Source organism: Sus scrofa, chromosome 18 (genome assembly GCF_054392235.1).
Source record: "Sus scrofa isolate SSC_HxYL_T2T_F1_AM1 chromosome 18, Sscrofa_HxYL_maternal_Yorkshire_Landrace_v2.0, whole genome shotgun sequence".
Classification (NCBI taxonomy): Eukaryota; Metazoa; Chordata; class Mammalia; order Artiodactyla; family Suidae; genus Sus; species Sus scrofa.
In genome coordinates, this window is record NC_139400.1 from 28,101,056 (window position 1) to 28,128,982 (window position 27,927).

A 27,927-nucleotide genomic window follows, 5' to 3' on the forward strand; every position below is an offset into this window, starting at 1 on the left:
TCTAGCTCTGATACTCAGTGACTCCTAAATACAATGTGTGTTTATTTATAAATTATAAACGGATTGTTGTAGCAACATGATGTATATTATAAAGTGCACAGAAATATAGAAAAAAGGATATTAATACACATAGAAGATCTAATATATTCCACCCCTAAAGCATCGTGTTGCACATCCTACTTCTCATACCACTGCTCTAAACAACCACCCAGAGGAGGCTGAGCTTCCTACAGTACTTGCTAAGGCCACACCCACTGCCTCTTTAGCAACCTCCTTCCAAAGGCCATACCTAACTTCCATACAATCATATACTCATCATCCTTCTCTTATGTTTGGAATTTAAATTTAATGTCTTTTTAGTGGGTTGAATTTGGAATATAGACTTTTGGAAAATTGTGAGACTTCCTATGTCAGGTAGGTGAGGAAACTATTCAGCACATGAGTAAAGATGGCCTACTGGAGAGAGAAATATTTTGACAAAATGAGAACACTTTAGAAATTAACATGCCATTAACTCTGCCTTTATTTCATGTCCATTATATGTGTAGTTGGAGTGCCAAATGAAGTTGAACTCAGTTCAAATTCAGAAAACTGAAAAAATATGAATCGAGATTACCTTAGCCAAATAATTCCACTTCAAGGAATTTATCTTAAGGAAATAATCAGAAATGAGGTACGAGTATATTCATTTTGGATACGAAGAACACTGAAATAAATGCCCAATAATAGTAGAAAACAATCTTTAAAAAGAAATTAAGTAGTGGGGGGGGGTTTCCTTGTGGCACATCAGGTTAAGGATCTGGCATTGTCACTGCAATGACCTGGATTGCTGTTGTGGTTCAGGGGTGATCCCTGGCCTGGGAATGTCTACATGCCTTGGGTGTGGCAAAAAAAAAGTAGTGGAATATTATGTGTAGCTATTAAAAATTATGTTCTCAGGAATGTTTAATAAAATGATATTGTGAACATTTAAATTTTACCATGTAAATTGAAACATGTAAAGTTCTTATTTTTTTAAATAATATGTATATGTGTATGTATATATATATACATATATATATGAATGATATATACAAATGAATATATTGAATGAACCAATATATACATGGTTAACTGCAGCAAAATATATTTTTTTCTTTTTTCTCATGCCCATGGCACATGGAAGTTCCTGGGCCAGGAATGGAACCTGTGACACAGCAGTGACAACACTGGATTATTAACCTGCTGAGCCACCAGGGAACTCCAACACTAGTCCTTTCTGAGTGCAGAAGCCATCAGATTAGATAAACAAACCACTGTGTTGAAGGCCTGTGTGGAGCGAACTTGCTAGTTAAGTCCATTACTGGGCTCAGGGAATTCTTTTAAAGTTCAAGTAAAAAAACAAAAAACTGATTACCAAATGAAACCAGCAGGTGCCACTGTTGCTTCACAGAAAGGACAAGAATACCTAGCATGAGTGTTTTTTATGCTAATTTCTACTTATGTGACTGAGAAAAGAGAACACATTGTATCAAGAAATAGATTCAGGTCATAAAAGCTGACTTTATGTTTTGAAATACCCTACTAATTGAAAAGGGTGGGTTTCTTTGTTTCTTCTTCTTTTTTTTTTTGCTTTTTTAGGGCTGGACCCATAGCAAATGGAGGTTCCCAGGCTAGGGGTCGAATAGGAGCTACAGCTGCCAGCCACAGCCACGCCAGATCTGAGCTGCATCTACGACCTACACCACAGCTCATGGCAATGCGGGATCCTTAATCCACTGAGTGAGGCCAGGGATTGAACCCACAACCTCATGGTTCCTAGTTGGATTTGTTAACCGCCGTGCCACGACGGGAATTCCTGAAAAGTTTTAATGCTATCTGTGTACTACTGTTTCTGTGAGAAAGTGCATTCCTCATTCCAACTCTGAATGGCAGGGACGCATTGGCAGAGGGTCTCCACTTTGGCTCTGTTGCTTTCAACTGTAAGGTTCTGGCAGCTACCTAACTTCTCCATCTACAAAACATTAATACCAACCTCATACAGTTGCTTTAAAAATTGACTATCATAAATAAGGTTAGACAACTTATTACCTCTCTCTGCAGTGTTAAGAAGCTCTCAACTTCCTTGACTACTGAGACCACATCTAATTCAGACAGGAAGTCTCTGCCCAGGTGCTAAAAGAAGTGCTAGACTTGGTGTCTCAGGACTCAGGTTTTTCTCTAATTCAGGGTTGATATCTATGAGGAGTGGATCTGACAAGTCACTTCATCCACTGGGCCCCTAGGTTTCTCATCTTTGAAATAGGGGGGTAGGCCAAATGGCACTCAGGTCCCCTCCAGCCAAGAATCCTACAGTTCTGTAAAACTTGTGCCCCAGAAGTTACCACCATTCTACTTTTGCGCAATATACTTTTCTGATGTGACACTTTGCAGGTATTAAACTGGGGGACAAGGGGTTGGGGAACACACAGGCACTGCCATCCGATCATTTATTGAACTCCTTCCATGTACTGAACATGGTGCTAGACTCTGGGGATATAAAGATGAAGATGGTACTGTCTCTTCCTTCAAGGAGTTTTCTGTCAAATGGGGAAACAAATACAGATAGACAATCACAGTGCAATGGGGTGAGGCTATGGGCTGAGGTAATAGCTAAGTTGATCTTCAACATGCTGTTGATCAGCCAGTTTCACAGGATTCAGAATAACTCTGAGGGACTTTTCTGATTTGCCTAAAGCTCTTTCCAGCATGAGGAGCTTTCTGGGTCATCCTTCTGGGGCCAAATCGACTTTTGCCTCAGAGAGACAAAGACAAATATTTTCTGAAGTACACACTCCTGGGTTGTATAACCTATATGGAAATGAGAATAGGCTGAAGCACAGCAAAAAGAAGACAGATAATTGTTTTAGGCTAGAACAGAAAAGAGTCTCCGGCCATTCAGCACGGATGTTCACATTCAACTTCACTCCCATTATCTTTCTAAATTCTCTCTCCTCAGTGTTTTGCACTGACGCTTTTCCCTACAAAACGCTGTGCTCAGCTTTTCCAAATCTTTCTCAACTGGGTCGGCAGCTCTAAACCCCTCCTACCTCTGTGCTCTTGCCAAGGTGCCTTTATTGATCTGAGACTCCCAAACCAGGGCATTAGGGGGCTAGAGAAGAAAAGGAAGAACAAATGCCAACCTCTGCCACCTGGCAATTTCAAAGGCTACCAAATCCCCATCTGCTTACCAGACTCTCTGTAGTAAGCTCTGGCAAATCCTGGATGGTACAGCAAGGGTAATCCAGGACCGAGATGCTGCAAGATGCAGAGATAAGGACAGCTTTTAGGTAAATGGCAATGGCAGGAAATGGCTATATGAGAAAGGGCAGGAGTTATTTCTCCTCGGCAGGCCCCATCTATTTCCCAGATTGCTTAGTGACTTTAGCTCAAACTGAGGGTTCTGATGCCAGCAACGCCAGATCCAATCTCCTCCTCATGGCCATGAGAGAAACCAACAGAGTTCTTTCAGGCTGGCCCCCATATGGCAGAGGCAAGAGAAAGCCGAAAGACCTCTGTATGGCCACCTTTCTCCTCCCTTCTTCAATGAAATACATAAGCTTGTGTGCATTTGTGTTTCTGTATTTAAGAGTATGCTTATGTGTATGTGTGAATATAACTGCTTTCCCAGAGATGCTGCCCAAACTTATCCCACTTCACAACAAATAACCTATGGCTATGAGGATGAAACAAAGACCTCTCCTGTGGCTCTTACCAGATGTTTCTGAAAGCCAGCAGGTCTGGGAAATGTTCGGCGAAGCCACTCCTAGAGGAAACTTGAGACAGAGGCAGCTTCCTGCAGCAAGGCCAGTCTAGTAGCTCAAGAATGGTAATAGCATCTGCCCCCCAAAATAGGCAGTGAGGGACTAAAAGAGGGCTGGAGACTCTGTGGTAAACCCAGGGGTGCAGGCATGAGTCAGAAGGGGAAATAAGTACTGCATGATGACAGGGACACAGTCACTCAAAATGACAGCTCTCTCTCTCTCTTTCCTCTTCTCCCTTACTCACTGGCACAATGCAGAATTTAGACTAGCTAATCTCTAGTGAGCCTTCTGGTTCCGACATTCCATGAAGTTTTAAACAGCAATCCATCTGAACTAGAGTAGTTGGAAATGGATAAATGATGTTAGCAAAGTGGAGATTTTTATAAAGAGGAATATGAACCTGTCTCTACATTTTGAAAGTCAAAACTTCTATCCAAGCAGAAGGCAACAATTTATTTGGCTAGAAATAAGCCAAGAAACCCACAAAGGCAGGAGAGGAGAGGGCAGTGGATCTACCTATAATGTTGCTCATCATCTTATTTCACTCTGTTGGATTCTCCCAAGGTTGCCAGTTCAGTTCTGCTCCATTAGGACAAACATTCTTGGCTGGCTTATTTACTCATCCACCCACCTCCCACTGACAAAGCCCCATGGCAAAGTAGGTACTGGTGATCAGGAAATGAGGGTGGGAAATCAAAAATGAATTGTTTCGGGAGTTCCCGTCGTGGCGCAGTGGTTAACGAATCCGACTAGGAACCATGAGGTTGCGGGTTCGGTCCCTGCCCTTGCTCAGCGGGTTGACGATCCGGCGTTGCCGTGAGCTGTGGTGTAGGTTGCAGACGCGGCTCGGATCCCGCGTTGCTGTGGCTTTGGCGTAGGCCGGTGGCTACAGCTCCGATTCGACCCCTAGCCTGGGAACCTCCATATGCCGCGGGAGCGGCCCAAGAAATAGCAACAACAACAACAATAATGCCGAGGGAGCGGCCCAAGAAATAGCAACAACAACAACAACAAAAGACAAAAAAAAAAAAAAAAAAAAAATGAATTGTTCCAATCTCAGTGTACTGAATTCTAGCCTTAGGGGGCATAAAGTTACAAGTTTCTGGCATATCTAGATTTTAGGAGCCATGAGGAAACTGTGCAACAACGACCTGTGGGTGCTCAAGTTTCTTGGGATCATGCAACAGTAAAGCTTGCAGATGATACACAGAGGACCACTGCATCCAGATCAATCTTGGCAAATGGTGTAGTCTGGCACTACTGCTCTTTCAACTCCAACCTGAACCTGATGGATGCCTACTGGATTGTCTGACCCCTGCTTCGAGGCCCATGGTGCAGGGAGGCATTTAGCTCCTGAACCCCACTCCCCAGCCACAGCTGACGGATCCAAAGATGGACCTCTATCCCTGGGAATGTGGAAGGGGGATTGAGAGCAAATTCAAGTTCTGAAGTGGCACAGGAATATGTTTAGCTCATGTGGGCATGTTTTGCCAAGTGGCCTGAGAGGCAGATAAAACTGTTTATCAGTGAGAAAGGAAAAACTGGAGTGCAGGTACAGAGGCTTAGTGGCCCTGGATGGAGGTGGAGGGCTTCCTGGGCTCCCTATGCTACAGACCAACCCTGAGGCCCAGAGCAGCATCTTTGTCCTAGGTTCCTCAGGATAACGTACTGCCCATTTTCTCTTGACAAATTCCCAATCCGTGTGAGCCACATCCAGTTGGTTTTGGCTACTTAAGAGGGTTGACTGATACACACAGGTGCCTTCATGAAGCTGCAGCCCTTACCCAGCCGGACCTCCACTTTCATTTTCCCGGGTAACCCCATGAGCACTTATCAAGTGCCATTTTTAAGTGAGTGTACAAGCCTCTGTAGTTAGAAAAATACCCATTCTCCAATGCTTCCCCTAAACAGAAAAAGTAAAGCACTCTCAAATATGTTTATCTTAACTAATGCTTATAAAAGTCTATGATATAGCCAGAATATTATTTTATTTAAAAAATTTTTTAAATTCTCATTTTAAAGACAAAAATACTGTGGCTCAGAGAAGCAAAGTGTCTTACACTCGAGATTACACATCTAGCAAGTAGCAGATCTAGGACTTGTGACTTCAGATTCTGTGTGTTTTAAACTACATACAAGTAGGCTGCCTCTCCAGGATGGGGTTTCAGGCAGTGCTGACAGACTGGTGTGGCAACATCTCCTAGCCCCTCTGCAGTCACCTCCAGTATCAGGTCAGCCTTCTTCTATTTTAGGAACTTTGCCTCCGATAAAGCACTTCTGGTCAACTCTACTGATTAACATGCTTCTAGTTCTTAAGGAAGTAGCAAACCGAGGACGAAGCATCTACTCTTAACCTCCCAAGTCCCCACTTGGCTGGAGCAATCCACAGCAATTGTGATCAGAAAGCAATTTTTGGAGTGCCCTTCGTGGCTCAGCAGTTACCGAACCTGACTAGCATCCATGGGGATGCAGGTTCGAGTCGTGGCCTTGCTCTGTGGGTTAAGGATCTGGTGTTGCCGTGCTGTGGTGTAGATCACAGACAGAGCTCAGATCCCAAGTTGCTGTGGCTGTGGTGCAGGCTGGTGGGTACAGCTCCAGTTTGACCTCTGTAGGCTGGGAACCTCCATTTGCCACAGGTGTGGCCCTGAAATAGCCAAAAAAAACACAAAAAACAAAAACAAAAAAACAATTTGTGTTTTGACCCAGAACTCTGCTGCTTACTTTAGGGATCTCACCAGCATGTTATCCTAAAGTCAGTCAATTAACCTCCCTGAATTTTCCTAATTAGTGAAATGGGAATAAAACTTTTGATACCTCTTAGCACTGAGGAGATTAAATGAAATAATGGATGTGAAAATACTGTATTTTTTTAAACTAGAAATTGATCTATCTATAGTCTATTATCTACCTTTGGTTACAAATTCTGTATAACACTTTAAAAAGAAGTATAATTGACCCAACTTATGATTTATACTAGAAATCACGGTTGGCCGGACAGGTAGCCTCCTTCATAAAAAACAGTTTTCTGGATCCTTCTGCCACAGGGCTGAAATTCATTGCTGCAGTTTCATTTCTTTGAGTTGTGGCATTTTAGGATTTCAGAACTATTAAAATACAAATGTCTTTGTGAAGAGGCCAAACCATACACCCCACCAGCTAATACTTCAAGGAAGTTAAATTTGACAGTGACAGCTTTAAGTTCTCCCGGGACACCAGGAGAACTGAAAGGTGGCTCAGATGCAATGTAATTTCTCAACCATCCCAAATAGCCTTTTGAAATAAACCTGTCCAGAGTCCTTACCTGTTTTTGGCAGTGATGTAGGACAAGATATTTTGATTGAAGAATTTCAGGATCAATGGAATGCAGTTAGCAAATACCAAATGTTGTGATACATATTCAAACTGAATTAAAAGATCAAAGCAGAAAGGATGCTTATTTGGGGGAGAATAGAGGGTCTGTATGAAAAAAAAAAAAAGATGCAAGTACAATTCTATTATCCATTCCTGAGAATATTCACTGTCATCTTGTGTTATCAGCCTTCCTGTCTGGGAAATGGGGAGAACCGTCTTCAGCCAGCTCATCCTACACAGAAAGGGACGTGTGTACATCCTACAGTGTGTACATTGCAAGGGCCTGACCTAAAGCATAAAACATAAACAAGCCAGAAAGAAAATCCCACTCCAGATAAATAAGAAGAATTACTGTGAGATTTGTTCCTAAGCTCTACAGGAAAGGAAGGCTCCCCGAGGGAGTTGTCTTCCATACCAAAGCTCTGGCTCATAGTGTTTCAACAGTGATTGATAAAGAAGGAACAGGTGCAGCCTAGTCCTGGCAACCTAGTCCTGGCAACTGCTAGCATCACTCACTCAGGATGGATACATCACACAGTAACCAAATGAACCACTGGTATGCAGGTTCCAGCAAAAGTCTAGTTCACTGTATTAGCTCCATACTTAAGACTATCAGTATTTGAATGAATCAATCAACAAGAGTCCTTCAGTCAACAGATACTGCACTGAGAATAAGGCCAAGATCTCTTTGATGGGCTAAACAGCAGAACATAGGGCTCCATTTTGCTCTCTTGAATCTGGATCAGGTTTGCACCCAGGAAGACCTGCTGGGGCAGTGTCAGGGAGTTGTGTCACCATGATTTACCCATGATACACTGAGGAGCATCAGGTAACAGTTTGTCTTCAGATCCAGAACCTAGACTCCTGGGACAGTACAGAAACTGGATTGAAAAAGCAGAAAGTTACAGTGGTGTAAATTTAAATCCCTTAGCTCTTCCTGATCATTAAGAAATAGGCATGGTAGCAAGCTAAACTGCCCCCTGCCTAGATGTGTGGTTAGAGGTGGGGAGTCATTTTATCTTGCCCATTTCTCTCTTCTGCTCAAATATTTTCCCTGGCAAGTGGTCCAGGGTATTTTCCAAAGCCTCAGATGGAGGAGCCAATACATACCTACTAACAAGTGATGGGAAACATTTTTCAGTTTGAGACATGTCTGTAGCCTTGTCAGGAGTCACTGACACATACTGGCAAGGCCCATCAAGCCATCCATCTGTCCATCTGGTCATCCACACACTGCCCACCAAGAGAAGCAGACAGAAATCCATATCCACAGTTCCCTGTTCTTTCTACTAGGAAATCTATCTCCTCCATCCCTATTCTTTCCAGCCCTGATGCTGCTCAGCGAACACTGGCAGGAGAATTGTGAGTATTCAGGGTTCCCTAACGCACCCAAAGATGTCTCTGAACATACTGAAGTGGAGAAATGCCCTGGTCGTACAGTCAAACCCTCCATGGACGCAGACCCTGCAGGGCCTTCCCTGCACTCTGAGGACCTGCTCTTCTACCAACAAGCCTGGTCCTGACTTCTTGGGAGGAAAATGGGGCAAAGCCTCTGTGCAGGAATGAGAAGCCTCCTTCTCCTCTCCACGTCTCACCACAGAGAACATCCATTCACTGCCCCCATGTTCTCCCATATCTTGGCAACACCCATAGCACCAAGTCCAAACTCAGCATGGCAAACAATGCCTTCATGGGGAAGCAGGTTCTTAACTTTTTTAGCCTTAGTGGATCAAATAAGACCCACCTCATAGGGAGTGGAGAATTACTTGAGATCCTCATGAACTTAACAGAGGGCTGAGCACATTGTAAGTGTGCAATAATTATGTGCTAGCACATGTTCTTTTTTGTTGTTTTTTTTTTGTTTGTTTTTGTTTTTGTCTTTCAGGGCCACACTTGTGGCATATGGAGGTTCCCAGGCTAGGGGTCTAATCAGAGCTACAGCTGCCATCCTACACCACAGCCACAGCAATGTGGGATCCGAGCTGCATCTGCGACCTACACCACAGCTCACAGCAACACAGGATCCTTAACCCACAGAGAGAGGCCAGGGATCTAACCCATGTCCTCATGGATGCCAGTCAGGTTCAACAACCGCCAAGCCATGACAGGAGCTCCCTAGCACATGTATTATGCTCTGCTCCCTGCTGTCTTCTCCAGCTTCGGGAATCACCAGACCTCCCTATCTCTCTCCAGCCCAGGCAGAACTCCAGCAACATTTAATCAGTTTCTAAAGGGAGTTTACTCTCTCCCTTCTGGACTTTCACAAATTAGCTTTTCTGCTTGAAATGCTTGCTGTCCTCCTTCCCTGGTGACTTTGGTATCCTGGCTAATGTCTGTTTCTTTAGGGCTTGGGTTAGAAGTCACCTCTTCTCCATCTCAGGCTGGATTAGGTGTTTCCATAGCAGCCAATGATTACCTGAATCACTGCACTTATCACTCCATAACTGGCTATTTATATATCCATATCCTTCACAAAACTTCAAAACCCTTAAGAGCCAGAACTGTGCATTTTACAGAATTACATCTCAGAGTTACAAAAGTGCTTCACTAACGGGAAAATATACTCGACATACCCCCCACCCCCGCCTTTGGTGCATGCTTGACTCTTCCATGGCATCAAAGCTGGCTGGGTATATTCCCAAGAGGCTAGGGATTCCTACTTACAACCCTTAGATAATGTTCCAAGGACACAGAGATTTACACCTTTCTAGGACAATTCCCCACATCCCACTTCAAGCCTGTGCAACAAGTATCTGGATTCCCTGAGACAAAGAAAAGTCTTAAAGATGCTCAGCTGGACTACAAAGGCCCTCTTGTTCTTCCTTTGGGAGGCAGGACCTGAGGACACCTGAGACCAGAGGAGAAGCGCTCCTAGCTGCTCACCTGGTAGATATGGTTCAGTTTGAAGTGTTTGAGGAGGAGCAGGAGCAGGGCAGAGATACTCTTTACGATGATCTCCTTGTGCCTGTTCACATCAATGCCCAACTTCATGCTCTGGAGAACAGTGATGCTACAATGGAGGGAGGAAGGGTCAGTGCAGAGGGTGGCCTCACAGAGAGGCCTACGAGGACCCAGGTATTTGGGTCAGATACAATATACGCAAGGGAGCCAGAAGCTGAGAAACCTGAACTGTGCTGGGGAAACCTCCGGAGTTCCCACTTAGGAGTCTGTCTGGAAAAGGTGCTCTGATCTCTCTGTTTCTCTCCATTCTTTGGCAAGCTCATTGCTTGGCAATGTCCACCCACATACCTGTGTAGTCAGTCAATGGCACTGATGTTACCCTCCAGACTCTAAATTGTGAGTTAAAAAGAGCACAGCAGAGAGCGCTGCAGTGGAAAGAGGCTACTAGTGGCAGAGAAGAGGTCTTTTTGGAGATAATCCCTGTAAGTGTAAACAAGGTGAGACCCTGCAGACAAGACAGCTAGGATTTAGCAGCTGCCCCGGTTGAAGCACTCACGGCATCTCCTCAGGCAGGACATCTGCCAGGATATTGATAGAGTCAGTCTTAGCCTTGGAGGTGGGGGCTGCCGCCAGCAGAATCTTAAGTAGAGCAATCTGGGAAGAAGAAAATGAGGAAATCCATCCCTGTGCATCCCATTTAACAAAGCTATTCTTTTGCAACTCTCCTAGGGGAGAGGCCTTCTTCTAAGTTCTTCCCTCAATGACCCCAGCCTCCAGAGGACAAATAGGTACCCAGTCCTGATAGGCCTGCTTGTGAGGCTGAGGAGCCAGAAGAGAGCTTGTGGATTGTTCTGCTTCGAGTCTTTTCTTTCCAAAGAGGATGGAAAGAGGAGTTCCCATTGTGGCTCAGTAGGTTAAGGACCTGATGTTGTCTGTGAGGATGTGGGTTCAATCCCTGGCCTCGCTCAGTTGGTTAAGGATCTGGCGTTTCCACAAGCTGTGGTACGAATTGCAGATGTGGCTCGGATCCTGTGTTGCTGTGGCTGTGGTGTAGGCCTCAGCTGCAGCTCTGATTCAACCCCGAGCCTGGGAACTTCCATAGGCTGTGGGTGCGGCCCTAACAAGGAACCCCCCACTCCACCCAAAACCCAAAGAGGATAGAAGGAGCAGAGCAAGAGGGGCAGTGCCTAGAAAAGAGGTGGGAAGTATCAGCAAGATCTCACTCCTCCTCCCTTTTCCTTCTTCTGCTTCAGACCACCGGCATCCTTACCATCACAGTCTGAAGCCACCTAGCACATGAGAGACCACAGTCGCCCTGAGAGGACTAAGGGCACTTATTTAGGAGAAGCCCCCCCCCCCCCCGATGCATCCAGCACTGATCCCACCTCATCCTCCACCCCTCCGAAAGGACTTGGGAGTATAGCCGAGTCCTCCTACCTCTGAGAGAAGCCCTGAGGAAAGCTCAAAATTCTAATGTGTTAGAGAATGCCTTGCCTAAAGGGTGAAGGTTCAGGAAACAAGCTCCAATGACAGATGGCTCAGCTTGAAATGGCTCTCTGTTAGGGCAGTTAAGGCAGCTCTGGCCTGGTCATCTCCTTACCATGTACTGGGGGAGGCTATACAGCATGCCCTGGTAGAGGATTTCACACGGCGTCTCTGGTACCACCTCTTCCCCCTATGGTAAGAAACACACAGTTTGTGCAGGCCATTTCCCACTTGACCAAAACTTAATGTTTCTGGGAGCTGGGAGTCAGATCTGGGTTCCCATCCTAGCTGTGTTAATGATTCATTGACCTTGGGTATGCTGCTTTCCCTCTCTAAGACTTAATTTCCTCTTCAGAGGATCAGTGGGCTGGCCTAGATGACCTCCGAGGGCTCTTCCAGCCCTGAGAATTTATGATTTTGGTTTTTCCACTATATGGAACCAATCCAGAATTCTTTCTATGTCACTTGCTAGATCAGGAGTCAGAACATCCACTGAGGAGTCGGCTCGGACCACTGCTTTGCTAGACATAGAGGGGCTCGACTCAGGCCACACTGGAACCAACACCACACAGAGGCACCTTCTACAGTGTCAATGTGAGGCCCTCTGAGAGCTCTGGGATGCTCCGAAGCCAGGAAGGAGAAGTATGTGACTCAATAGAGAGGGTCAGAGGGGCATTGGGTAACCCACGGCGTGGTGAGGGAGGAAGGCGTATTAGCAGGGAAGATTTTAGCTGGAAACGATTTTTCTTTCCTTCTCCATTACCCCCTACAACATCCCTTCCTCCTTTCTGACCAGCCCCCTCATATGCAACTCTGTCCTTTAATGACCCCATCTCACCCTTATCAGAGGGGAGACAGGGCCTCTGGTGCTCCAGAAGCTACCCAGGCCACTGTCATCTTTGGCCAAGGCAGTCTTTCCTCCCCCCAGATCCTGCTATTACTCAGCAAGGATCACTGCCATGAGACGCTGAAGCAGGGAGCAGTAACCAGACCCTTCTATCCCACACAACTCAACTCCTGCTTAAATGGACATAAATCTTAATAACGCCAGCAATCCTGCTCTCTAAAAGACCCATTTCATACCTTCTGCCCTCTCTTCAAACAATCCCTTCATCCCACAGCCCCTCAACAGTTACTGACCCTGCCTCTCACTATATGGACAAAACAGAAGCAATCAGACAGGCTCAGCCTCATCTTTTCAACATCAAATCTACCTTCCTTTTTTTTGGCCACGCCCACAGCATATAGAGGTTCCCGGGTCAAGGGCTGAGTCCAAGCTGCAGCGTCAAGCTATGCTACAGTTGAAGCAACTCCAGATCCTTAACCCGCTATGTCAGAGCGGGAACTCCTCTACCTTCCTTCTTGACATGAAGAATCAACTGCCTGTGCTCCTATCAAAGGCCAACGCTCCACTGGATCTCACACCCTTGCTTTTTCAGTTCTACAATTATCTCCTTTCTTCTGGATCATCCTTTTTTAGGACATAAACATATTCCAGTATCGCCTAGCTATAAAATGTTCCCTTGACCCCACACTCCTACAGGTCCATCCCATTTCTATCTTCCCTTTCATAACAAGACTTCTATGTGGTTTGTCTATGGGGACCACGTCTCCCTCCTGTTTTTACATTCCATTCTCGCCATACTCCAACGAGGCTTCTAGCTCCACCACTTCACTTGAGGTTCTTTTTTTTTTTTTTTTTGGCTGTGCCCATAGCATGTGCCAAGTTCCCCAGCCAGGGATCGAACCCGCACCAAAGCAGTGACCTGAGCCACAGCAGTGACAATGCCAGATCTTAACTTGCTGAGCTGCAAGAGAACTTCCACTTGAGGTGGTTCTTATCAAGGTTATCGCCAGGTCGCCAAGTCAGTGGGCACCTCAGGTCTTATCCTGCTCCATTTATCAGCACCATTTGACACAGCTGATCACACTCTTCTGAAAGACTTTCTTATTTTTATGGTATCACAGTCTCCTGAATTTCCTTATTTTTCTTTTTCTTTTCTGGCTCCTTTCCTGACTCCTCCCACCCTCAACATAGTGGTGTGCCCCAGGGCTTTGTCCTGGGGTCCATTCTCTTCTCTATCTCTATTCCCTCCTCAGCCACCTTTACGGCTTTTAACATTGTCTATGAGTCACCAGTTCCCAAATTTATTTCTCTAAGCCAGTCCTCTCTAGAACTCTAGATCCTTACATCTAATTGCTTGGCATGGGTATCTAATGGGTATCTAAAAGTTACTACAACCAAAACAGAACCATTGATAGAACAGAACTCATTTTGACAAATGGTACTTATTCCTGATTGCCCTTTTGTCTCTCTATCCACATCCAGTTGAACTGCAGCTCTTGTCAGCTATACCTCCAAAATATAACCCAAATTCATCCACTTTCCCCTGCCCCCACAATTACTACGTGGTCTAAAACACTGTCATCTCTCACCTTGACTATTGTAAGAGCTTCCTAACTTCCTTGCTTCCACTGTTTCCTAGCCCAGCTTTTACAAACAGCCAATCTTTTTTTCTTTTCTTTTCTTTTTCTTTTTCTTTTTTTTTTTTTTTGGTCTTTTTGTCTTTTTAGGGCTGCACGCATGGCATATGGAGGTTTCCAGGCTGAGTCAAATCAGAGCTACAGCTGCTGGCCTACGCCGCAGCCACAGCAATGCCAGATCTGAGCTGCGTTTGTGACCTACACCATAGCTCACGACAATGCCGGATCCTCAACCCACTGAGCAAGGCCAGGGATGGAACCCGAAACCTCATGGTTCCTAGTCAGATATGTTTCCGCTGCACCATGATGGGAACTCCCAATCATATTTTTAAAAATAAATCAGATCATGTCACTCCCTGTTTAAAATCTCCAAAGGCTCACCTTTGTACTTGACCTTGAGCTCTCTATCTTTTCTTACACATCCTGTGTAAAGTGGCCCCAGGCCATCTCTCTGAATCCCAGGCCCCAAACCCTCCTCCTTCTCCCTGCACTTCAGCCACACCAGCCTTCATTCACCATCTAAGACTCTGAGCTTGCTGTCACCTTGTTACTGAGGCTGTCCCTTCTGCCTGGAGTGTTCTTTCCTCTCATGTTCTCACGGCTAGCTCCTCCTATAACTCGGATCTTGGTTAGCCGTCACCCTCTCAGAAGTCTACACACCCCCACCGCCAATCTAAAGTAGTCTACTACGTTATATGTCATCTTACTTAAATTTTCTTTGCCATATCTATCCTTCTCTGAAAGTCTTCCTGTCTCCTTAATTATTTATTACCCCTTTTCCCAAGTTTAACATATTGTGAAAGTAGAGACTTTGCTTTGCCCAGCCTGAGTTAAGAGTCCAACAGCATACACTTAGTCCATGACAGCACCGCAGACAGATTTCCTCCTGTGCAGCGCCCCCTGACTCACCAAAGACATGGGGCACTTCTCCAGCTCCTCCTCATTCTTGATCTGAACATCTGCGATGGAGATATACTTGTGCTGCGGAAGAGAAGACATCAATAAGGGCCTCGATCACATGTGTACCAGCCTCTCGCTTAACTTCCTCAATGACAAGGAAATGTCCTGCTTATGGGTCTGTCACCTCAAATAGGAAATGTCCTGTTTATGGGTCTGTCACCCCCCATAGACCATGGACTCTTTGAAGGCAGGAGTCTTACTCACCTTTGCAGCATGAACACCAGTAAAGTGCTTTGTATTCAGTATTTGTTTATTCCACGTTTCCACATTGGTTGAAGAGCAGCAAATACCTTAGCATTTTTTTTTTTTTTTTGTCTCTTGACTTTTGTCTTTTGTCCTTTTAGGGCCGCACCCATGGCATGTAGAGGTTCCCAGGCTAGGGATCTAATCGGAGCTGTAGCCACCGGCCTACACCACAGCCACAGCAACGCCAGATCTGAGCCGCGTCTGCGACCTACACCACAGCTCACAGCAACGCCAGATCCTTAACCCACTGAGCGAGGCCAGGGATCAAACCGGCAACCTCATGGTTCCTAGTCGGATTCGTTTCTGCTGCACCACAACGGGAAATCCATACCTTAGCATTTTAACTTCAACCAAAGTGCAAGCGGACATGAAGGCCCTTACCACTGGACCACTGCCCTGAGAGTTTTGCTGCATGTGCGTGTATGTGTGTGCAGGTGTATGAGTGCATGTGTGCACAGAGTGATAATGGGAGGGGGTAGGGCTCAAGGTCTGTGGAAGGAATGTTTACTCTTACTTGTGCTTTCACACACTTTGGAGTAAACTGCTACTCAGTCTTGGGCCTGTGGAAGTTAGTGAGTCTCTAAGGAACAAAGTGAGAGGAGAGGAAATGAGGAGTGGGAGGAGGGCAAAGGAAAGAGGAAGAAAGGAGAACTTTTTCATCTATTTGAATGCAGGACACTGCATAAGTAGGGAGACACTTGATTTTAACCTCTTCAGCCAAAATGCCTACAGAGGAAATACAGAAGAATAGGTTCAGAACATGTCTGGTGGAGGAGCCCCACCCAGGGCCCAGGAGCCGAGTCATCCCACTTGCCTTGGTCGCTCCCTATCTCTGAAGACTGAGAGCCCACCCTGGTCACCTGTTTGAGGGTCTTCACACTCTCATGGATGGGCCTGGGTAATCCAACCAAGGTATCTGTGTCCCTGTGAAATGTAAGACATGCCAGACCATAAGGGTCAAAAGTACAGAGAACTCCCGATACCCCCTGGAGTCACATGGACTACATCACTTTCAACATCTGGTACTCTGGAGCTTTCTCTGCAAGCTTCCTGGTCACCCATCACTGCTTGAGGACACAAAAAAGAACAATGGTACAGAGATGTGTCCCTGAAAATTAGGATTTTTGTGTAGTCTTTTGGGGACCCACCTCTAGGAGCAGGATCCTATTTAAAAGGGCATGTTGCCCAACAACACTTTGGACAGTGAAACAGCAGTAATGGCGGCTTCTCAGTTTTGTAGCAGCCAGTGAAAGGACTCGTGAGGCTGGGGAAATGGGGAGACACTGAATCTGTTCTGACCATCACTGCTTCACAGAACTCTGGCCCATCAAGAAGGGCTTATGGGGACCACCTAACAACATTCTGATGAGGGAACTGAGGCATAAGAGGGAAATGACTTATTGTTCAAGGTTCTACATCTAGCTCAGAACATAAAAGTTCTAGGAAACTGGAAGGAAAAAATTCCATGGCAAAAACTCAAAGCAGTCACTGGAAGTGGCCCATGGCTCTGGGTCGTAATCACCACAGCCAGGCAACATCTCTCATTCCAAGCCACCCACTCCTCTGGTCCCCTAAGAACCACACTGCAAGCCAGTTCTGACTATCCAGTCACTTACTGCCCCAGAGTGAATCCGATGAACTTGTTCCTGCTCATCTCCAAGAAGTGCTCAATGTCTTTCTGTCTGAGAGGACAGTGGAGAGCCAAATCCCAGAGAAGGGAAGAAAAGCAAACCTTGAGATAATCTTACTGGGCTTCCACCCTTCCAGTTGGAGAACTGGAACAGTAGGGGAAGGCAGCAACCAACAGAGGGAACTTGAAACCCAGGAGTTCTGATTCCCAGCCAGCTTTTTTTTTTTTTTTTTTTTTTTTTGCCTTTTTGCCTTTTCTAGGGCCGCTCCTGTGGCACATGGAAGTTCCCAGGCTAGGGTCTAATCAGAGCTGTAGCCGCTGGCCTTCGCCAGAGCCACAGCAATGTGGGAACCGAGCCACGTCTGCAATCTATACCACAGCTCACGGCAACGCCAGATCCTTAACCCACTGAGCGAGGCCAGGGATCGATCCTGCAACCTCATGGTTCCTAGTCGGATTCATTAACCACTGAGCCACAACGGGAACTCCCCAGCCAGGTTATTGAGCCTTGACTCCACCCTGGGCCTTCAGTTACTGACACCCCAAAGCTCAGGGTCCCTGGTGATATCAAACTTACCTGACCTTTGGGGCCCAGGGTAGACCCTTGGGAAAGGTCACTCGCTCAGCAGAGAGGGGTGCCTGTGAAGGTGGAGGTGGTACTAGAGGGTCCTGCTCTAGCAAGTCTAACTCTCCATCCAAGGTTCGTTCTCCATCACCGGCGGACTCCTCTTCCTCTTCTGCGGCTGGTTCCTCAGTCTTAAAGAGATCTCTTTCGTTGTAGATGTCCAAGCTGTCCTGCTTAGTAAGGAGTTGCTGGGGTGGGGCAGGAGGGCAAGGAAGGGCAGAAGGAGAGAGGGAAGGTGTACAGAGATCTCACCTGGACATCCTTGTCTGAGACCACCCCCTCCGCAGGCTGCTAGACTTCAGGGAACATGGAGTAAGAACCCACCTCTAGTGACAACATTCCCTTCTCATTGCAACCCTACTGTCCCCACCAGGCCCAATTCCAGGACAAGCAGCTCTCAGGCAACCACACCAATGGCTGGGAAACAGAGCATGGATAATCTCAAAGTCACAGTTACTTAGCTTTCAGAAAGCACTGATATCTTTTTTTTTTTTTTTGCCAGTACTTTCCGTCCTAATTATGCTCTACTTAGGTGAACATTCAATTAGTTTGCCTTCTGTAAGCACACACCAGCTGGCTGACTGAGGAAGAGGAGGACAGAAGCTTGCTGCTAGGCAGAGGGAAGCGAGTTTGGAATTTTAAATCTTGTCACAGAGAAAAAAAAGATTGGACAGAAATAGGCCAAAAAGTGAACAGTGACTGCCTCTGGTTGTTAAGATTGTGGGTGACTTTTTTTTTCTCCCTTCTTCACATTTTTATATTTGTTCTAAATTTTTTACAATGAGTAAGCTCTACTTTATAAAACAAAAAATAAAGGTTAAAAAAAATCACATTGCAGATAATATAGACTAGATTACTGAGTCTGACTGTCTGGGCCTGTCACTGGTAGCTGCTGAACTCAGGTAGATCAGGCAAGTGAATTCATCAGAGCACAATCAGGTCTCAGAGCAACTTGTCATTGTGACTTTTCCAGAGATGCACATTATATCTAGAACCCTAATCAGTCATCTTGAAAATGTAAGCCTCTGGTTTCAAGGCCAGTAAAGAGCATGTCTGGCTCAGAGTAAATCTTCTTGCTACTGAGAAAATGATAAAGCGCCTCACCCACACTCAGGTACCTATGCCCAGGATTATACCCTAACTGCTGTTCAGGATGCTAGGGAACTCCAGGCCCTGAGGTCCAGGCCAATGACCCTGTAGCAAGACGTGAATCTATGGTGTGCTATCACAGTATTACATCTTGATAGCCCAGGAACCTGTCAGGGCTGGGGGATAGAGACCAGAGTAAGGTTTCAGGTTGGTCTCAGAGCAAATAGGGGCAGGTTATGTGTCATTTACTGTTCTTTTCTACTACATCCAGCACTGCTTGCTTAGAATCTTGATTTTTGGCCAGCCAGTGTCACAACCCTACTGTCTACTTTAATTCATACCCTTCGAGAACCACGGCGACCTCGCAGTTTGGAGGGTGGTGGTGCCAGCTGAGACTCCCCCAGGTCGAGAGTGTAAGAGGGCGGGGATGCAGCACGCATGCTCTTCACCACCTGGATACTGTCCTCAGCCAGTGGAGGCAGGCCCAGTTCTGCCCGCTTCTGTACTTTGAGAGCTTGCAGATGCTCAAATCCACCAAGAGTAAACTAAGGGGTAAACAGGAAAGGGGCAGAGAAGAGAAGGAAGGGAAGTCAGAGAAAGCAAGGTCAAGGAAGCATGGATGGAGAAGAGGAGCCACAACCTTCAGTCCCCTCACTCCTTCTCCTTAATTAGGAAGAGATAAGATAGGAAGAGGCAAAAAATGGGTATTATCCTGTCTCAGAGGTGGTTACTATCCCTCAGAGCTCAGAGGTCAGAATAAAGCATTATTTACTGACCTACACTGGAAACATAACCAGAAACTAGGAGCGGGACGACTGGGGGACTCCAGGAAACTGCAACCCTTTTTAAGGAGCACATGCAGACACATATATAACCCCCAGAGTCACTCAATTTCCTCTGTAGTCATATAGTTAACAGGCAGTGCCTCTATGTGTTGTTAAGCCAGTCCTGTGGGGTGGAGGCCAGAGATGAAGGATCGGGTTGAATAATTAGTAACAAAACTGCCACCACACACTAATGAGGACTTTTTAAAGCAAATTCTCTATTTAACTGGAGGGAGGGCAGGCACTAAATCCTACTTTTTGTTTGCTTTTTAGGCCACGCCTGTGGCATATGGAGGTTCCCAGGCTAAGGGTCAATCAGAGCTGCAGCTGCAATCCTACGCCACAGCCACAGCAACTTCAGATCCAAATCTCATCTGCAACCTACACCACAGCTCATGGCAATGCCGGATCCTTAACCCACTGAGTGAGGCCAGGGATTGAACCCACATCCTCAGAGGGTGCATTACTGCCGAGCCACAGTGGGAACTCCCTAAATCCTACATTTTATAGCTAGAGAAACTGAGGCACAGAGAGTTGCCCGAGGTTCCTCAGTATCAGTGGGAGGCCAGACCTCCCAACTCTTGTCCAGTTTTCTTTCTGCGACACATCAGCTCTATCAGGGGAAAGTGCAGTGACACCTCAACTTAAAAAGTGGCACTTCCTGAAAGCCTTCCTGCTAAAATCTGGAACAAGACAAGGATGCCCATTCTCACCACTTTTATTCAACATAGTACTGGAAGAACTAGCCACAGCAATCAGACAAACAAAAGAAATAAAAGGTATCCAAATTGAAAGAGGTGAAATTGTCACTGTATGCAGATGACATGACACTATATATGGAAAATCCTGTGGACTCAACCCCAAAACTACTAGAACTGATCAACAAACTCAACAAAGTAGCAGGATATAAGATTAACATTCAGAAATCAATTGCATTTCTGTATACTAACAATGAAATAGTAGAAAAGGAATACAAAAATACAATACCTATTAAAATTGCACCCAAAAAAATCAAATACCTGGGGATAAACCTGACCAAGGAGGTGAAAGACACATGCTGAGAACTATAAAACAGTAATCCAAGAAATAAAGAGGATTCAGTGAAATGGAAAGATATTCCATGCTCCTGGGTTGGAAAAATTATTGTAAAAATGTCCATACTACCCAAAGCAATCTACAGATTCAATGCAATCCCTATCAAATTACCCATGACATTTTTCACAGAACTAGAACAAACAATACAAAAATTTATATGGAACCACAAAAGACCCAGAATTGCCAAAGCAATCCTGAGGAACAAATACCAAGCAGGAGGCATACCTCTCCCAGACTTCAGGCAATATTACAAAGCCATAGTAATCAAGACAGACATACAGACCAAAGGAATAGAATACAGAACCCAGAAATAAACCCAGACACCTACAGTCAATCTTTGATAAAGGAGGCAAGAATATAAAATGGGAAAAAGACAGTCTTTTCAGCAAGCGGTGCTGGGAAAACTGTACAGCCACATGTAACTCAATGAAACTGGAACACATCCTTATACCATGCACAAAAATAAACTCAAAATGGCTTAAAGGCTTTTTGTTGTTGTCTTTTCTTGTCTTTTTAGGGCCACACCCATGGCATATGGAAGTTCCCAGCCTAAGGGTCCAATCAGAGCTATAGCCACCAGCCTATACCAGAGCCACAGCAACACAGGATCAGAGCTGTGTATGCGACCTTCACCATAGCTCACCAGATCCTTAACCCACTGAGCGAGGCCAGGGATGGAACCCGTGTCCTCATGCATGCTAGTCGAGTTCATTAACTGCTGAGCCATGACGGGAACTCTGGCTTAAAGACTCAATGTAAGACAAGACACTATCAAACTCCTAAAAGAGAACATAGGCAAAACATTCTCTGACATCAATCTTACAAATGTTTTCTCAGGTCAGTCTCCAAAGGCAACAGAAATAAAAGCAGAAATAAACCAATGGGACCTAATCAAACTGACAAGCTTTTGCACAGCAAAGGAAACCAAAAAGAAAACAAAAAGACAACCTACAGAATGGGGGAAAATACTTTCAAATGATACAACTGACAAGGGCTTAATCTCTAAAATATACAAACAACTTATACAACTCAATAGCAAAAAAAAAAAAAAAAAAAAAAAAAAAAAAGCCAACAATCCAATGGAAAAATGGGCAAAAGACCTGAATAGACATTTCTCCAAAGAAGATATACAAATGACCACCAAGCACATGAAAAAATGCTCAACATCACTGATCATTAGAGCAATGCAAATCAAAACTACTATGAGATACCAGCTCACACCAGTCAGAATGGCCATCATTAATAAGTCCACAGATAACAAATGCTGGAGGGGGTGTGGAGAAAAGGGAACCCTCTTGCACTGTTGGTGGGAATGTAAACTGGTACAACCACTATGGAGGTACCTTAGAAACACTATATATAGAACTACCATATGACCCAGCAATCCTACTCTTGGGCATATACCTGGACAAAACTTTCCTTGAAAAAGACACATGCACCCATGTGTTCACTGCAGCACTATTTGCAATAGCCAAGACACGGAAACAACCTAGATGTCCATCGACAGATGAATGGATTAAGAAGACTGTTGTATATATACACAATGGAATACAACTCAGCCATAAAAAAGAACAAAATAATGCCATTTGCAGCAACATGGATAGAACTAGATACTTTCATACTAAGTGAAGTAAGTCATAAAGAGAAAGACAAATACTATATAATATCACTTATATCTGGAACCCAATACATGGCACAAATGAACCTTTCTACAGAAAAGAAAATCATGGACATGGAGATCAGACTTGTGGTTGCCAAGGGGGAGGGGGAGGGAGTGGGATGGACTGGGAGCTTGGGGTTAATAGATGCAAACTATTGCCTTTGGAATGGTTAAGCAATGAGATCCTGCTGGGAATATATCTAGTCACTTATGATGGAGCATGATACTGTGAGAAAAAAGAATGTATATACATATGTGTGACTGGGTCGCCTCGTTGTACAGTAAAAAATTGACAGAACACTGTAAATCAGCTATAATGGAAAAAAATCATTAAATTAAAAAAAAAGTGGCACCTCCCATAAGTCCAGCAGAAACAGGTAACACCTGATTTCTCTAGGACAGCATTATTGCCCCTCCACTAGCTAACAGCTGCCCTGTTCTGCCTAGCTCCAGCCTCCTGGAATCAGAGAAGAAACTGAGGTGACAGAGGGCACTGCTGATCTGATGAGAGGCGAGAGGGAGAGTCATCCACTCACCATAACTACTTTCCAGAGCAGAAGCAGGACCTTCTTTATGGGGAAGTGGGGAGCCAGGCCACTGCAGAACTTGGTAACCATGGAGAAAAGCAGAAGGGCAAAAGGCTCCTCATTATGCATGGAGAAGCCTGGGGTGGGGGTGTGGAGAGAGGCAAGAGAGAAAGTGAGGATGAGGCAGCTGAAACCCCGTCCCTGTAATACTGTTTCTGGACACACGGAGGAAGGCACTCACCTCCCCCAAAGAATATGAGTACCTGATCCTTAGAAGGAGGCTTAGAGAGCCCCCAGAAAGAGTCCCCTAACGGGCAGGCTAGGGGAGGCCATGGCGCTAAAATGGCATAGTTCCCAAAGCTTGAGGGTGCATGTCAAACTAGAAGTATCAATAATAAAGTTGCTGCTTTCTGGCTGAAGGGCTCAGTGCATTTTGTAGATCACAACTCAGTTTCCCACATCGATGAATTTATTTTTAAAAATCCTGCAGGTCTTCATATCTTATCCCTGTCTGATGATAACACCAACTTATATTTTCAAGGTAAGTCAACTCTTTTTTTTTTTTTTTTGGCCATGCCTATGGCATGTGGAAATTCTCAGGCCAGGGATCAAATCCGTGCCACAGCAGTGAAAATGCTACTTCCTTAACCAGCTGAGCCACCAGGGAACTCCATCAACTCATTTTTTTCATGTGGGACTGATGATGGAATGGGAGAGGGATGACTATTCCCATTTATAACCCAGAAAACCAAGGCACAGGGAAGACATATGACTGGTCCTAGCTCATAGACACAGGGCAATCAAGTCAGGCCCTCATGCTAGCCACAAAGTATCCCTGTCCTAAAAGAAGGGATGTTAATTCTCTTTTTTTATTCTTTTTTTTTGGGAGTTCCTGGGCCAGGGACTAAATCTAAATCAGAGCTGCAACCTATGCCACAGCTGTGGCAAAGCCAGATCCTTAACCCATTGCACCACAGCGGGAATTTTGGGATTTAAATTCTTTAAAAAAAAAAAAAAAAAAAAAAGGAAGAAGAAGAAGAAGAAGAAAAAAAGCTGTGTCTCTCCTAGGCAGATGCTATGCTTCCTCTCCACCACAAGCACCTCACGTGCCACTTCTTACTCAATTCCGTGCGGAAGGTCTCCCGGGCGGTCCTCCACCCGCAGGAGTCTGTCTCGCGCTCCAGGCGGATATTTTCCACCATTAGGTACATGACACTCAGCAGCACCCTAGGGTTACAGAAGAGTCACAACAGGTTCCCAAGGCAGTTCCCAACCTGCCTCGGGGTGGTCTCTGTGGGGGCCCAACCCAGTGGAATTAGCAACTTCTAGTGGTCTGAGTGGGTGTGAAATTTGGGCAAAGGTAACCCTTGCTAACCATGCCCTCCCTGTTCCAGGCCCACGGCCGGCCCCACTCACCGGAGCTCTGTGCTGTCGGCAATGGAGATGGCTGGTTTCCGAAGAGCACTGCTGCAGGCCTGGCTGTTGCTGCCACAGGGACGAGGGAGAAAACGGGAACCCACAAGGCCTCTTTACTCCCTGTGTTCCACATTTATCGTATACACAAACATGAGTACCTGTCATTCCCTGGCTATGCAGCTATAAAGAAAGTGGTCTAAAGTAAAGGAGTCCATGGAATACTTCTGCTACCTCAGTGAACCCTTCCATGTGGTGAAGACCAGCGAGGGCAGGGTCTCTGATATTCAGTCCTCTCACAATCCCTGCCCTGTCTAGTAGTGCTGGATGCAAAATAGATGCTAAGCAACACTTGGTGAAAAATAAACAGATTTCACCCACCTCAAACTCCTAGGTAATAGACATGCGCAAAATGAAGGGTCACTATGGTGGCAGCAGCAGATAAGGCCACCTCCACAGCTACAGCCCACGAGGGAAAGAATTGGGCGCGGTAACAGGAGTTGCTCCTGTCCCTCTTGGGTCATGTTCTTATATGGATGATGCCTTCCTGGATTCCAGAGTTAGGCTGAGGTGAGAAGACGTTTGGATAAAAATGCAATCCAGGATAGGCCCGTGAAGCCCAGAATTGAAGCTGTAAGCAGGGCTGAAGCTCAGGGAAGAGGACAGAATATCCTTTGAGCATGGCTGGATGGAGGGGAACTGTCAGTGAGCTTCCACAGAGGTCTCTATAGGGAGGGAACCAGTATGGGAGATGAGGCACCCTTCAGGGAAGGGGGCTGCCAGCCCTCCCCTCAGGCTCTCACTCTATTTCCATGTGGAGCAGCTCCAGGAAGGTCGAGAAGGTCCCCATCTGATAGAGCAGGAAGCAGTTGTACCTGGACCAGTGTAGCACATCGACCTCTGAATCACATTCCCCAAAAGTGCCTAAAGGACCAGACAGTGCCACAGGGGTTGAGGAGGAGGGGTTATCCCAGTTCTTTCCCCCCTGCCCCATGATCTTAATACTAGGCTGCCAAAGGGAGGACAAGGGCCCCCAGAACTTCCTGGAATGAGGCAGGGGAGAGGAGCAGCAGTCTCCAGGGTTAGGTCCAATGTGGTCATCACAAGCCTGTCTTAAGTTCAGGTTCCCTGAGAAGCAGATCCAGAGATAAGGATTCAAGTGCAAGTAGTTTATTTGGGAGCTGATCCCAGGAGCCATCAGCAGAGAAGTGGGGAAATGAGCTAGGGAAGAGAAGGCAGCCAGGAGCTCCATCCCAAGTGGGGGAAAGCTCTGGAAAACAGTGTAAAACACATGACTCAGAATCATCCCACAAAGAGGGGTGAGGTAGTTGGGCTATTCCTCCATGAACTGCTGGCAGCCATTGATGAGTGCTGCTGGATTGGGGGGCACAGAAAGCCCTCAGGCAAAAAGCTACAGGTGCTGGCAGCTAGAAGTTGGCCAGAGCACCAGACCTGGAAACCTGGTTGGGCACTTCCTTGTTTGCTACAGTCTTCCCTTTACCAGATGTTCACCTTCCTTCCTCTCCATTTATGAGTTTCTTTTACATTTTTTTTCTTTTTTAAGGGCTGCACCCACAGCATATGGAGGTTCCCAGGCTAGGGGTCCAATCGGAGCTATGGTTGCCCGCCTACACCACAGCCATAGCAACATGGGATCCTAGCCACATCTGTGACCTACACCACAGCTCACAATTCCAGATCCTTAACCCACTGAGAGAGGCCAGGAATCAAACCCTCGTCTTCATGGATGCTGGTCGGGTTTTTCAACTGCTGAGCCACTTCGGGAACTCCTCTTTTAGTCTTTTAGCTCCCAGCTAGCTGGTTCTGCCAATAGTCCTCTTATTTATGATCTCAGGGCTTACTACTCCAGCTAGGCTACCTCGTTTCTCTTCCAACATCTGGCTAACAGGTCTCTTCTGGGAAACTTTCCTCAGTTAATCTCACTGAGTTCTGAGCATCTCCAAATTACAGCATCCATTCCTGCTGCTATGCTGGCTTGAATCTTCTAAATGCCAATGAAAAACAATGCAGAGAGTCCATGTGTAAATTTGTGACGCCCACCCTGCCTCCCCTCAGTGTCAGAGCCAGGCCACAGCTGATGAAAGAAGCCTCCACGCTCAGCTGGTAGCAAACTGTCAGCTCTGGCTACACTGACCCTCTTGCTAGTTTCCACACACGATTATAGCCCAGGTCAAGGCAGAAAATGAACACTATAATAAATCCTGGCATGCCTGGAAAGATAAATGCCAATCTGAAAGGATGCAGAACAGTGCCTACCACCATCTCCTCATCTTCCACACAAGCACAAGCTAACTCCTAGCACATGACAAGATCTGTCTTTGAAAGGCAGGGACCTTGTTTTCCCAGCATGGCTTGCCTCATCCTAGTCCTGATAACACCATTTCTCTCCCTAGTCTCCACCCTTCTCAACTTGGCAAAGGTGGCTACTCACCTTGGGCCAGGTAGAGAACAGCCCGGGCCACCTTTAGTCGCCGCTCCCTACTGACCACCTCCAGGCGGTCCAGGAGCCCCATCACATAGGCCTTCTGGGCATCTTCCTCCAACTCCAGCCACTCTTTACCCTGCACTGGGGACAGAAGGCCATACAGATCTAGTATCAGCTGTTGCCTCCCTTCCTGGAAAGGCTCCTGATAGCACATCCACCTTTGACCTTAGCTCCCAACAAATTCTTTTCTTAAAATCCTTCCTTATTTAGCTGAGAACAAATAAGGGGTAAAAAAGGAAAAAACCCAAATGTTCTGGCCCGAACCCACTCTATAGCTTCATCTTCCTCCACAACCCCTCCATCTCCCTAATCTCCAGCCCAGCCTATGCTGTTCTATCTCTCTGCCTTTCCTCAAGGAGTTCCCTCTGTTTCCCTATTTATCCAATTCCTATTCATCATTACAGTTTCAAGACAAAATTACCTCTTTCCTACTAATGCTCTAGCCAGAAGCTCTGTCTCCCAAGATATTTTGTACTTTTTTCCCTCTAACAACACTTCCCATTTGCCCCCTGGCCTCAGCTAGTTTTGTGACCTACACATCTCCCCTAAACTATCTGACTATGATCTCTGTAAATTCATCTTCATCCTTGCCTCCTGCATCTCTGGCACAAAAGAGGTACTCACCATGCATTTTTTGAGTTGAAAATTGAATTGCCGCTGAGTAAGGAAATGGAAGCCTGAGTGGATCGCAGTGAGGGCATATGAAATTATTACTAGATGCTATTTGGAATGGGGCAGAGTTGAAGAGAGGGGTTGAACACTGAGGTTCAAGGACTAGGCTGGGCACAGGGTGATAGGCAGCAGGGCACCAGTCCAGCCCCCAGCCCCCCATCCCTCTGCTCTCTTAGATCCTTGATGTCAGGGAAAGGGACCCAGCTCAGGCTTCTCTTGCTTCCATGCTGTGACCTCTCCACTTGAGATACAGGGAATTTTGTGTTCCGCATGCAAGAAGGGATAAAGTTATATGGTTAATGAGAGGATGAAGAAGGATCACACTTTATTTTAAGCTTTTTCTGGATTAAGCTGGGATATCATGGAGGGGAAGAGCAGAGCTCTATGAATACAGATCTGCAATCACCTTGGGTCTTGAAATCTTCTTCAAAGCACCTCCTGTTAGTGGTGAATTCCGGGTTTTCAGTGTAGCTATACAGTTCTGCGGCAGGAGAGATAGGACAGAGTCACAAACATTTAGCAGATCCTTATAGAAGGGGCCTGGGGGAGAGAAAGAGGCATGAAAGAACTAAAGCTTCCAACACATTCCTGTGTCCAATTCAATCCAGAGCCAGCTTCCTCCTTTTTGGAGCAGTTAAAAATAGGCCTTTGTGTCCCTGGGTGATTAAACCATCAAA

At 45.9% G+C, this 27,927-nt stretch overlaps 1 protein-coding gene across 7 annotated transcripts in view; it reads right to left on the reverse strand.

The window, feature by feature from the left end:
- STRIP2 (striatin interacting protein 2) overlaps positions 1–27,927 on the reverse strand; it is a 46,597-nt gene that overhangs the window by 8,306 nt on the left and 10,364 nt on the right. The window contains exons 3-18 of one of the 7 annotated variants that reach the window (XR_014833905.1): positions 27,657–27,731; positions 26,525–26,659; positions 24,876–24,996; positions 24,076–24,144; positions 23,780–23,886; positions 22,669–22,796; positions 18,895–19,098; positions 17,417–17,652; positions 16,826–16,887; positions 16,070–16,133; positions 14,913–14,984; positions 11,635–11,709; positions 10,591–10,688; positions 10,017–10,143; positions 7,084–7,184; positions 3,210–3,276 (exon numbers count right to left, since the gene is read on the reverse strand). Coding sequence is in view for 6 of the 7 variants with exons in the window: in XM_003134694.7 (XP_003134742.3) it covers positions 3,210–3,276; positions 7,084–7,184; positions 10,017–10,143; positions 10,591–10,688; positions 11,635–11,709; positions 14,913–14,984; positions 16,070–16,133; positions 16,826–16,891; positions 17,417–17,652; positions 18,895–19,098; positions 22,669–22,796; positions 23,780–23,886; positions 24,076–24,144; positions 24,876–24,996; positions 26,525–26,659; positions 27,657–27,731 (1,745 nt within the window). In the remaining variant the exon portion in view is untranslated. Of the gene's footprint in view, positions 1–3,209; positions 3,277–7,083; positions 7,185–10,016; positions 10,144–10,590; positions 10,689–11,634; positions 11,710–14,912; positions 14,985–16,069; positions 16,134–16,825; positions 16,892–17,416; positions 17,653–18,894; positions 19,099–22,668; positions 22,797–23,779; positions 23,887–24,075; positions 24,145–24,875; positions 24,997–26,524; positions 27,492–27,656; positions 27,732–27,927 lie in introns of all 7 variants that reach the window. The other 6 variants (XM_085005473.1, XM_003134694.7, XM_085005474.1 and 3 more) reach the window with 6 other exon arrangements.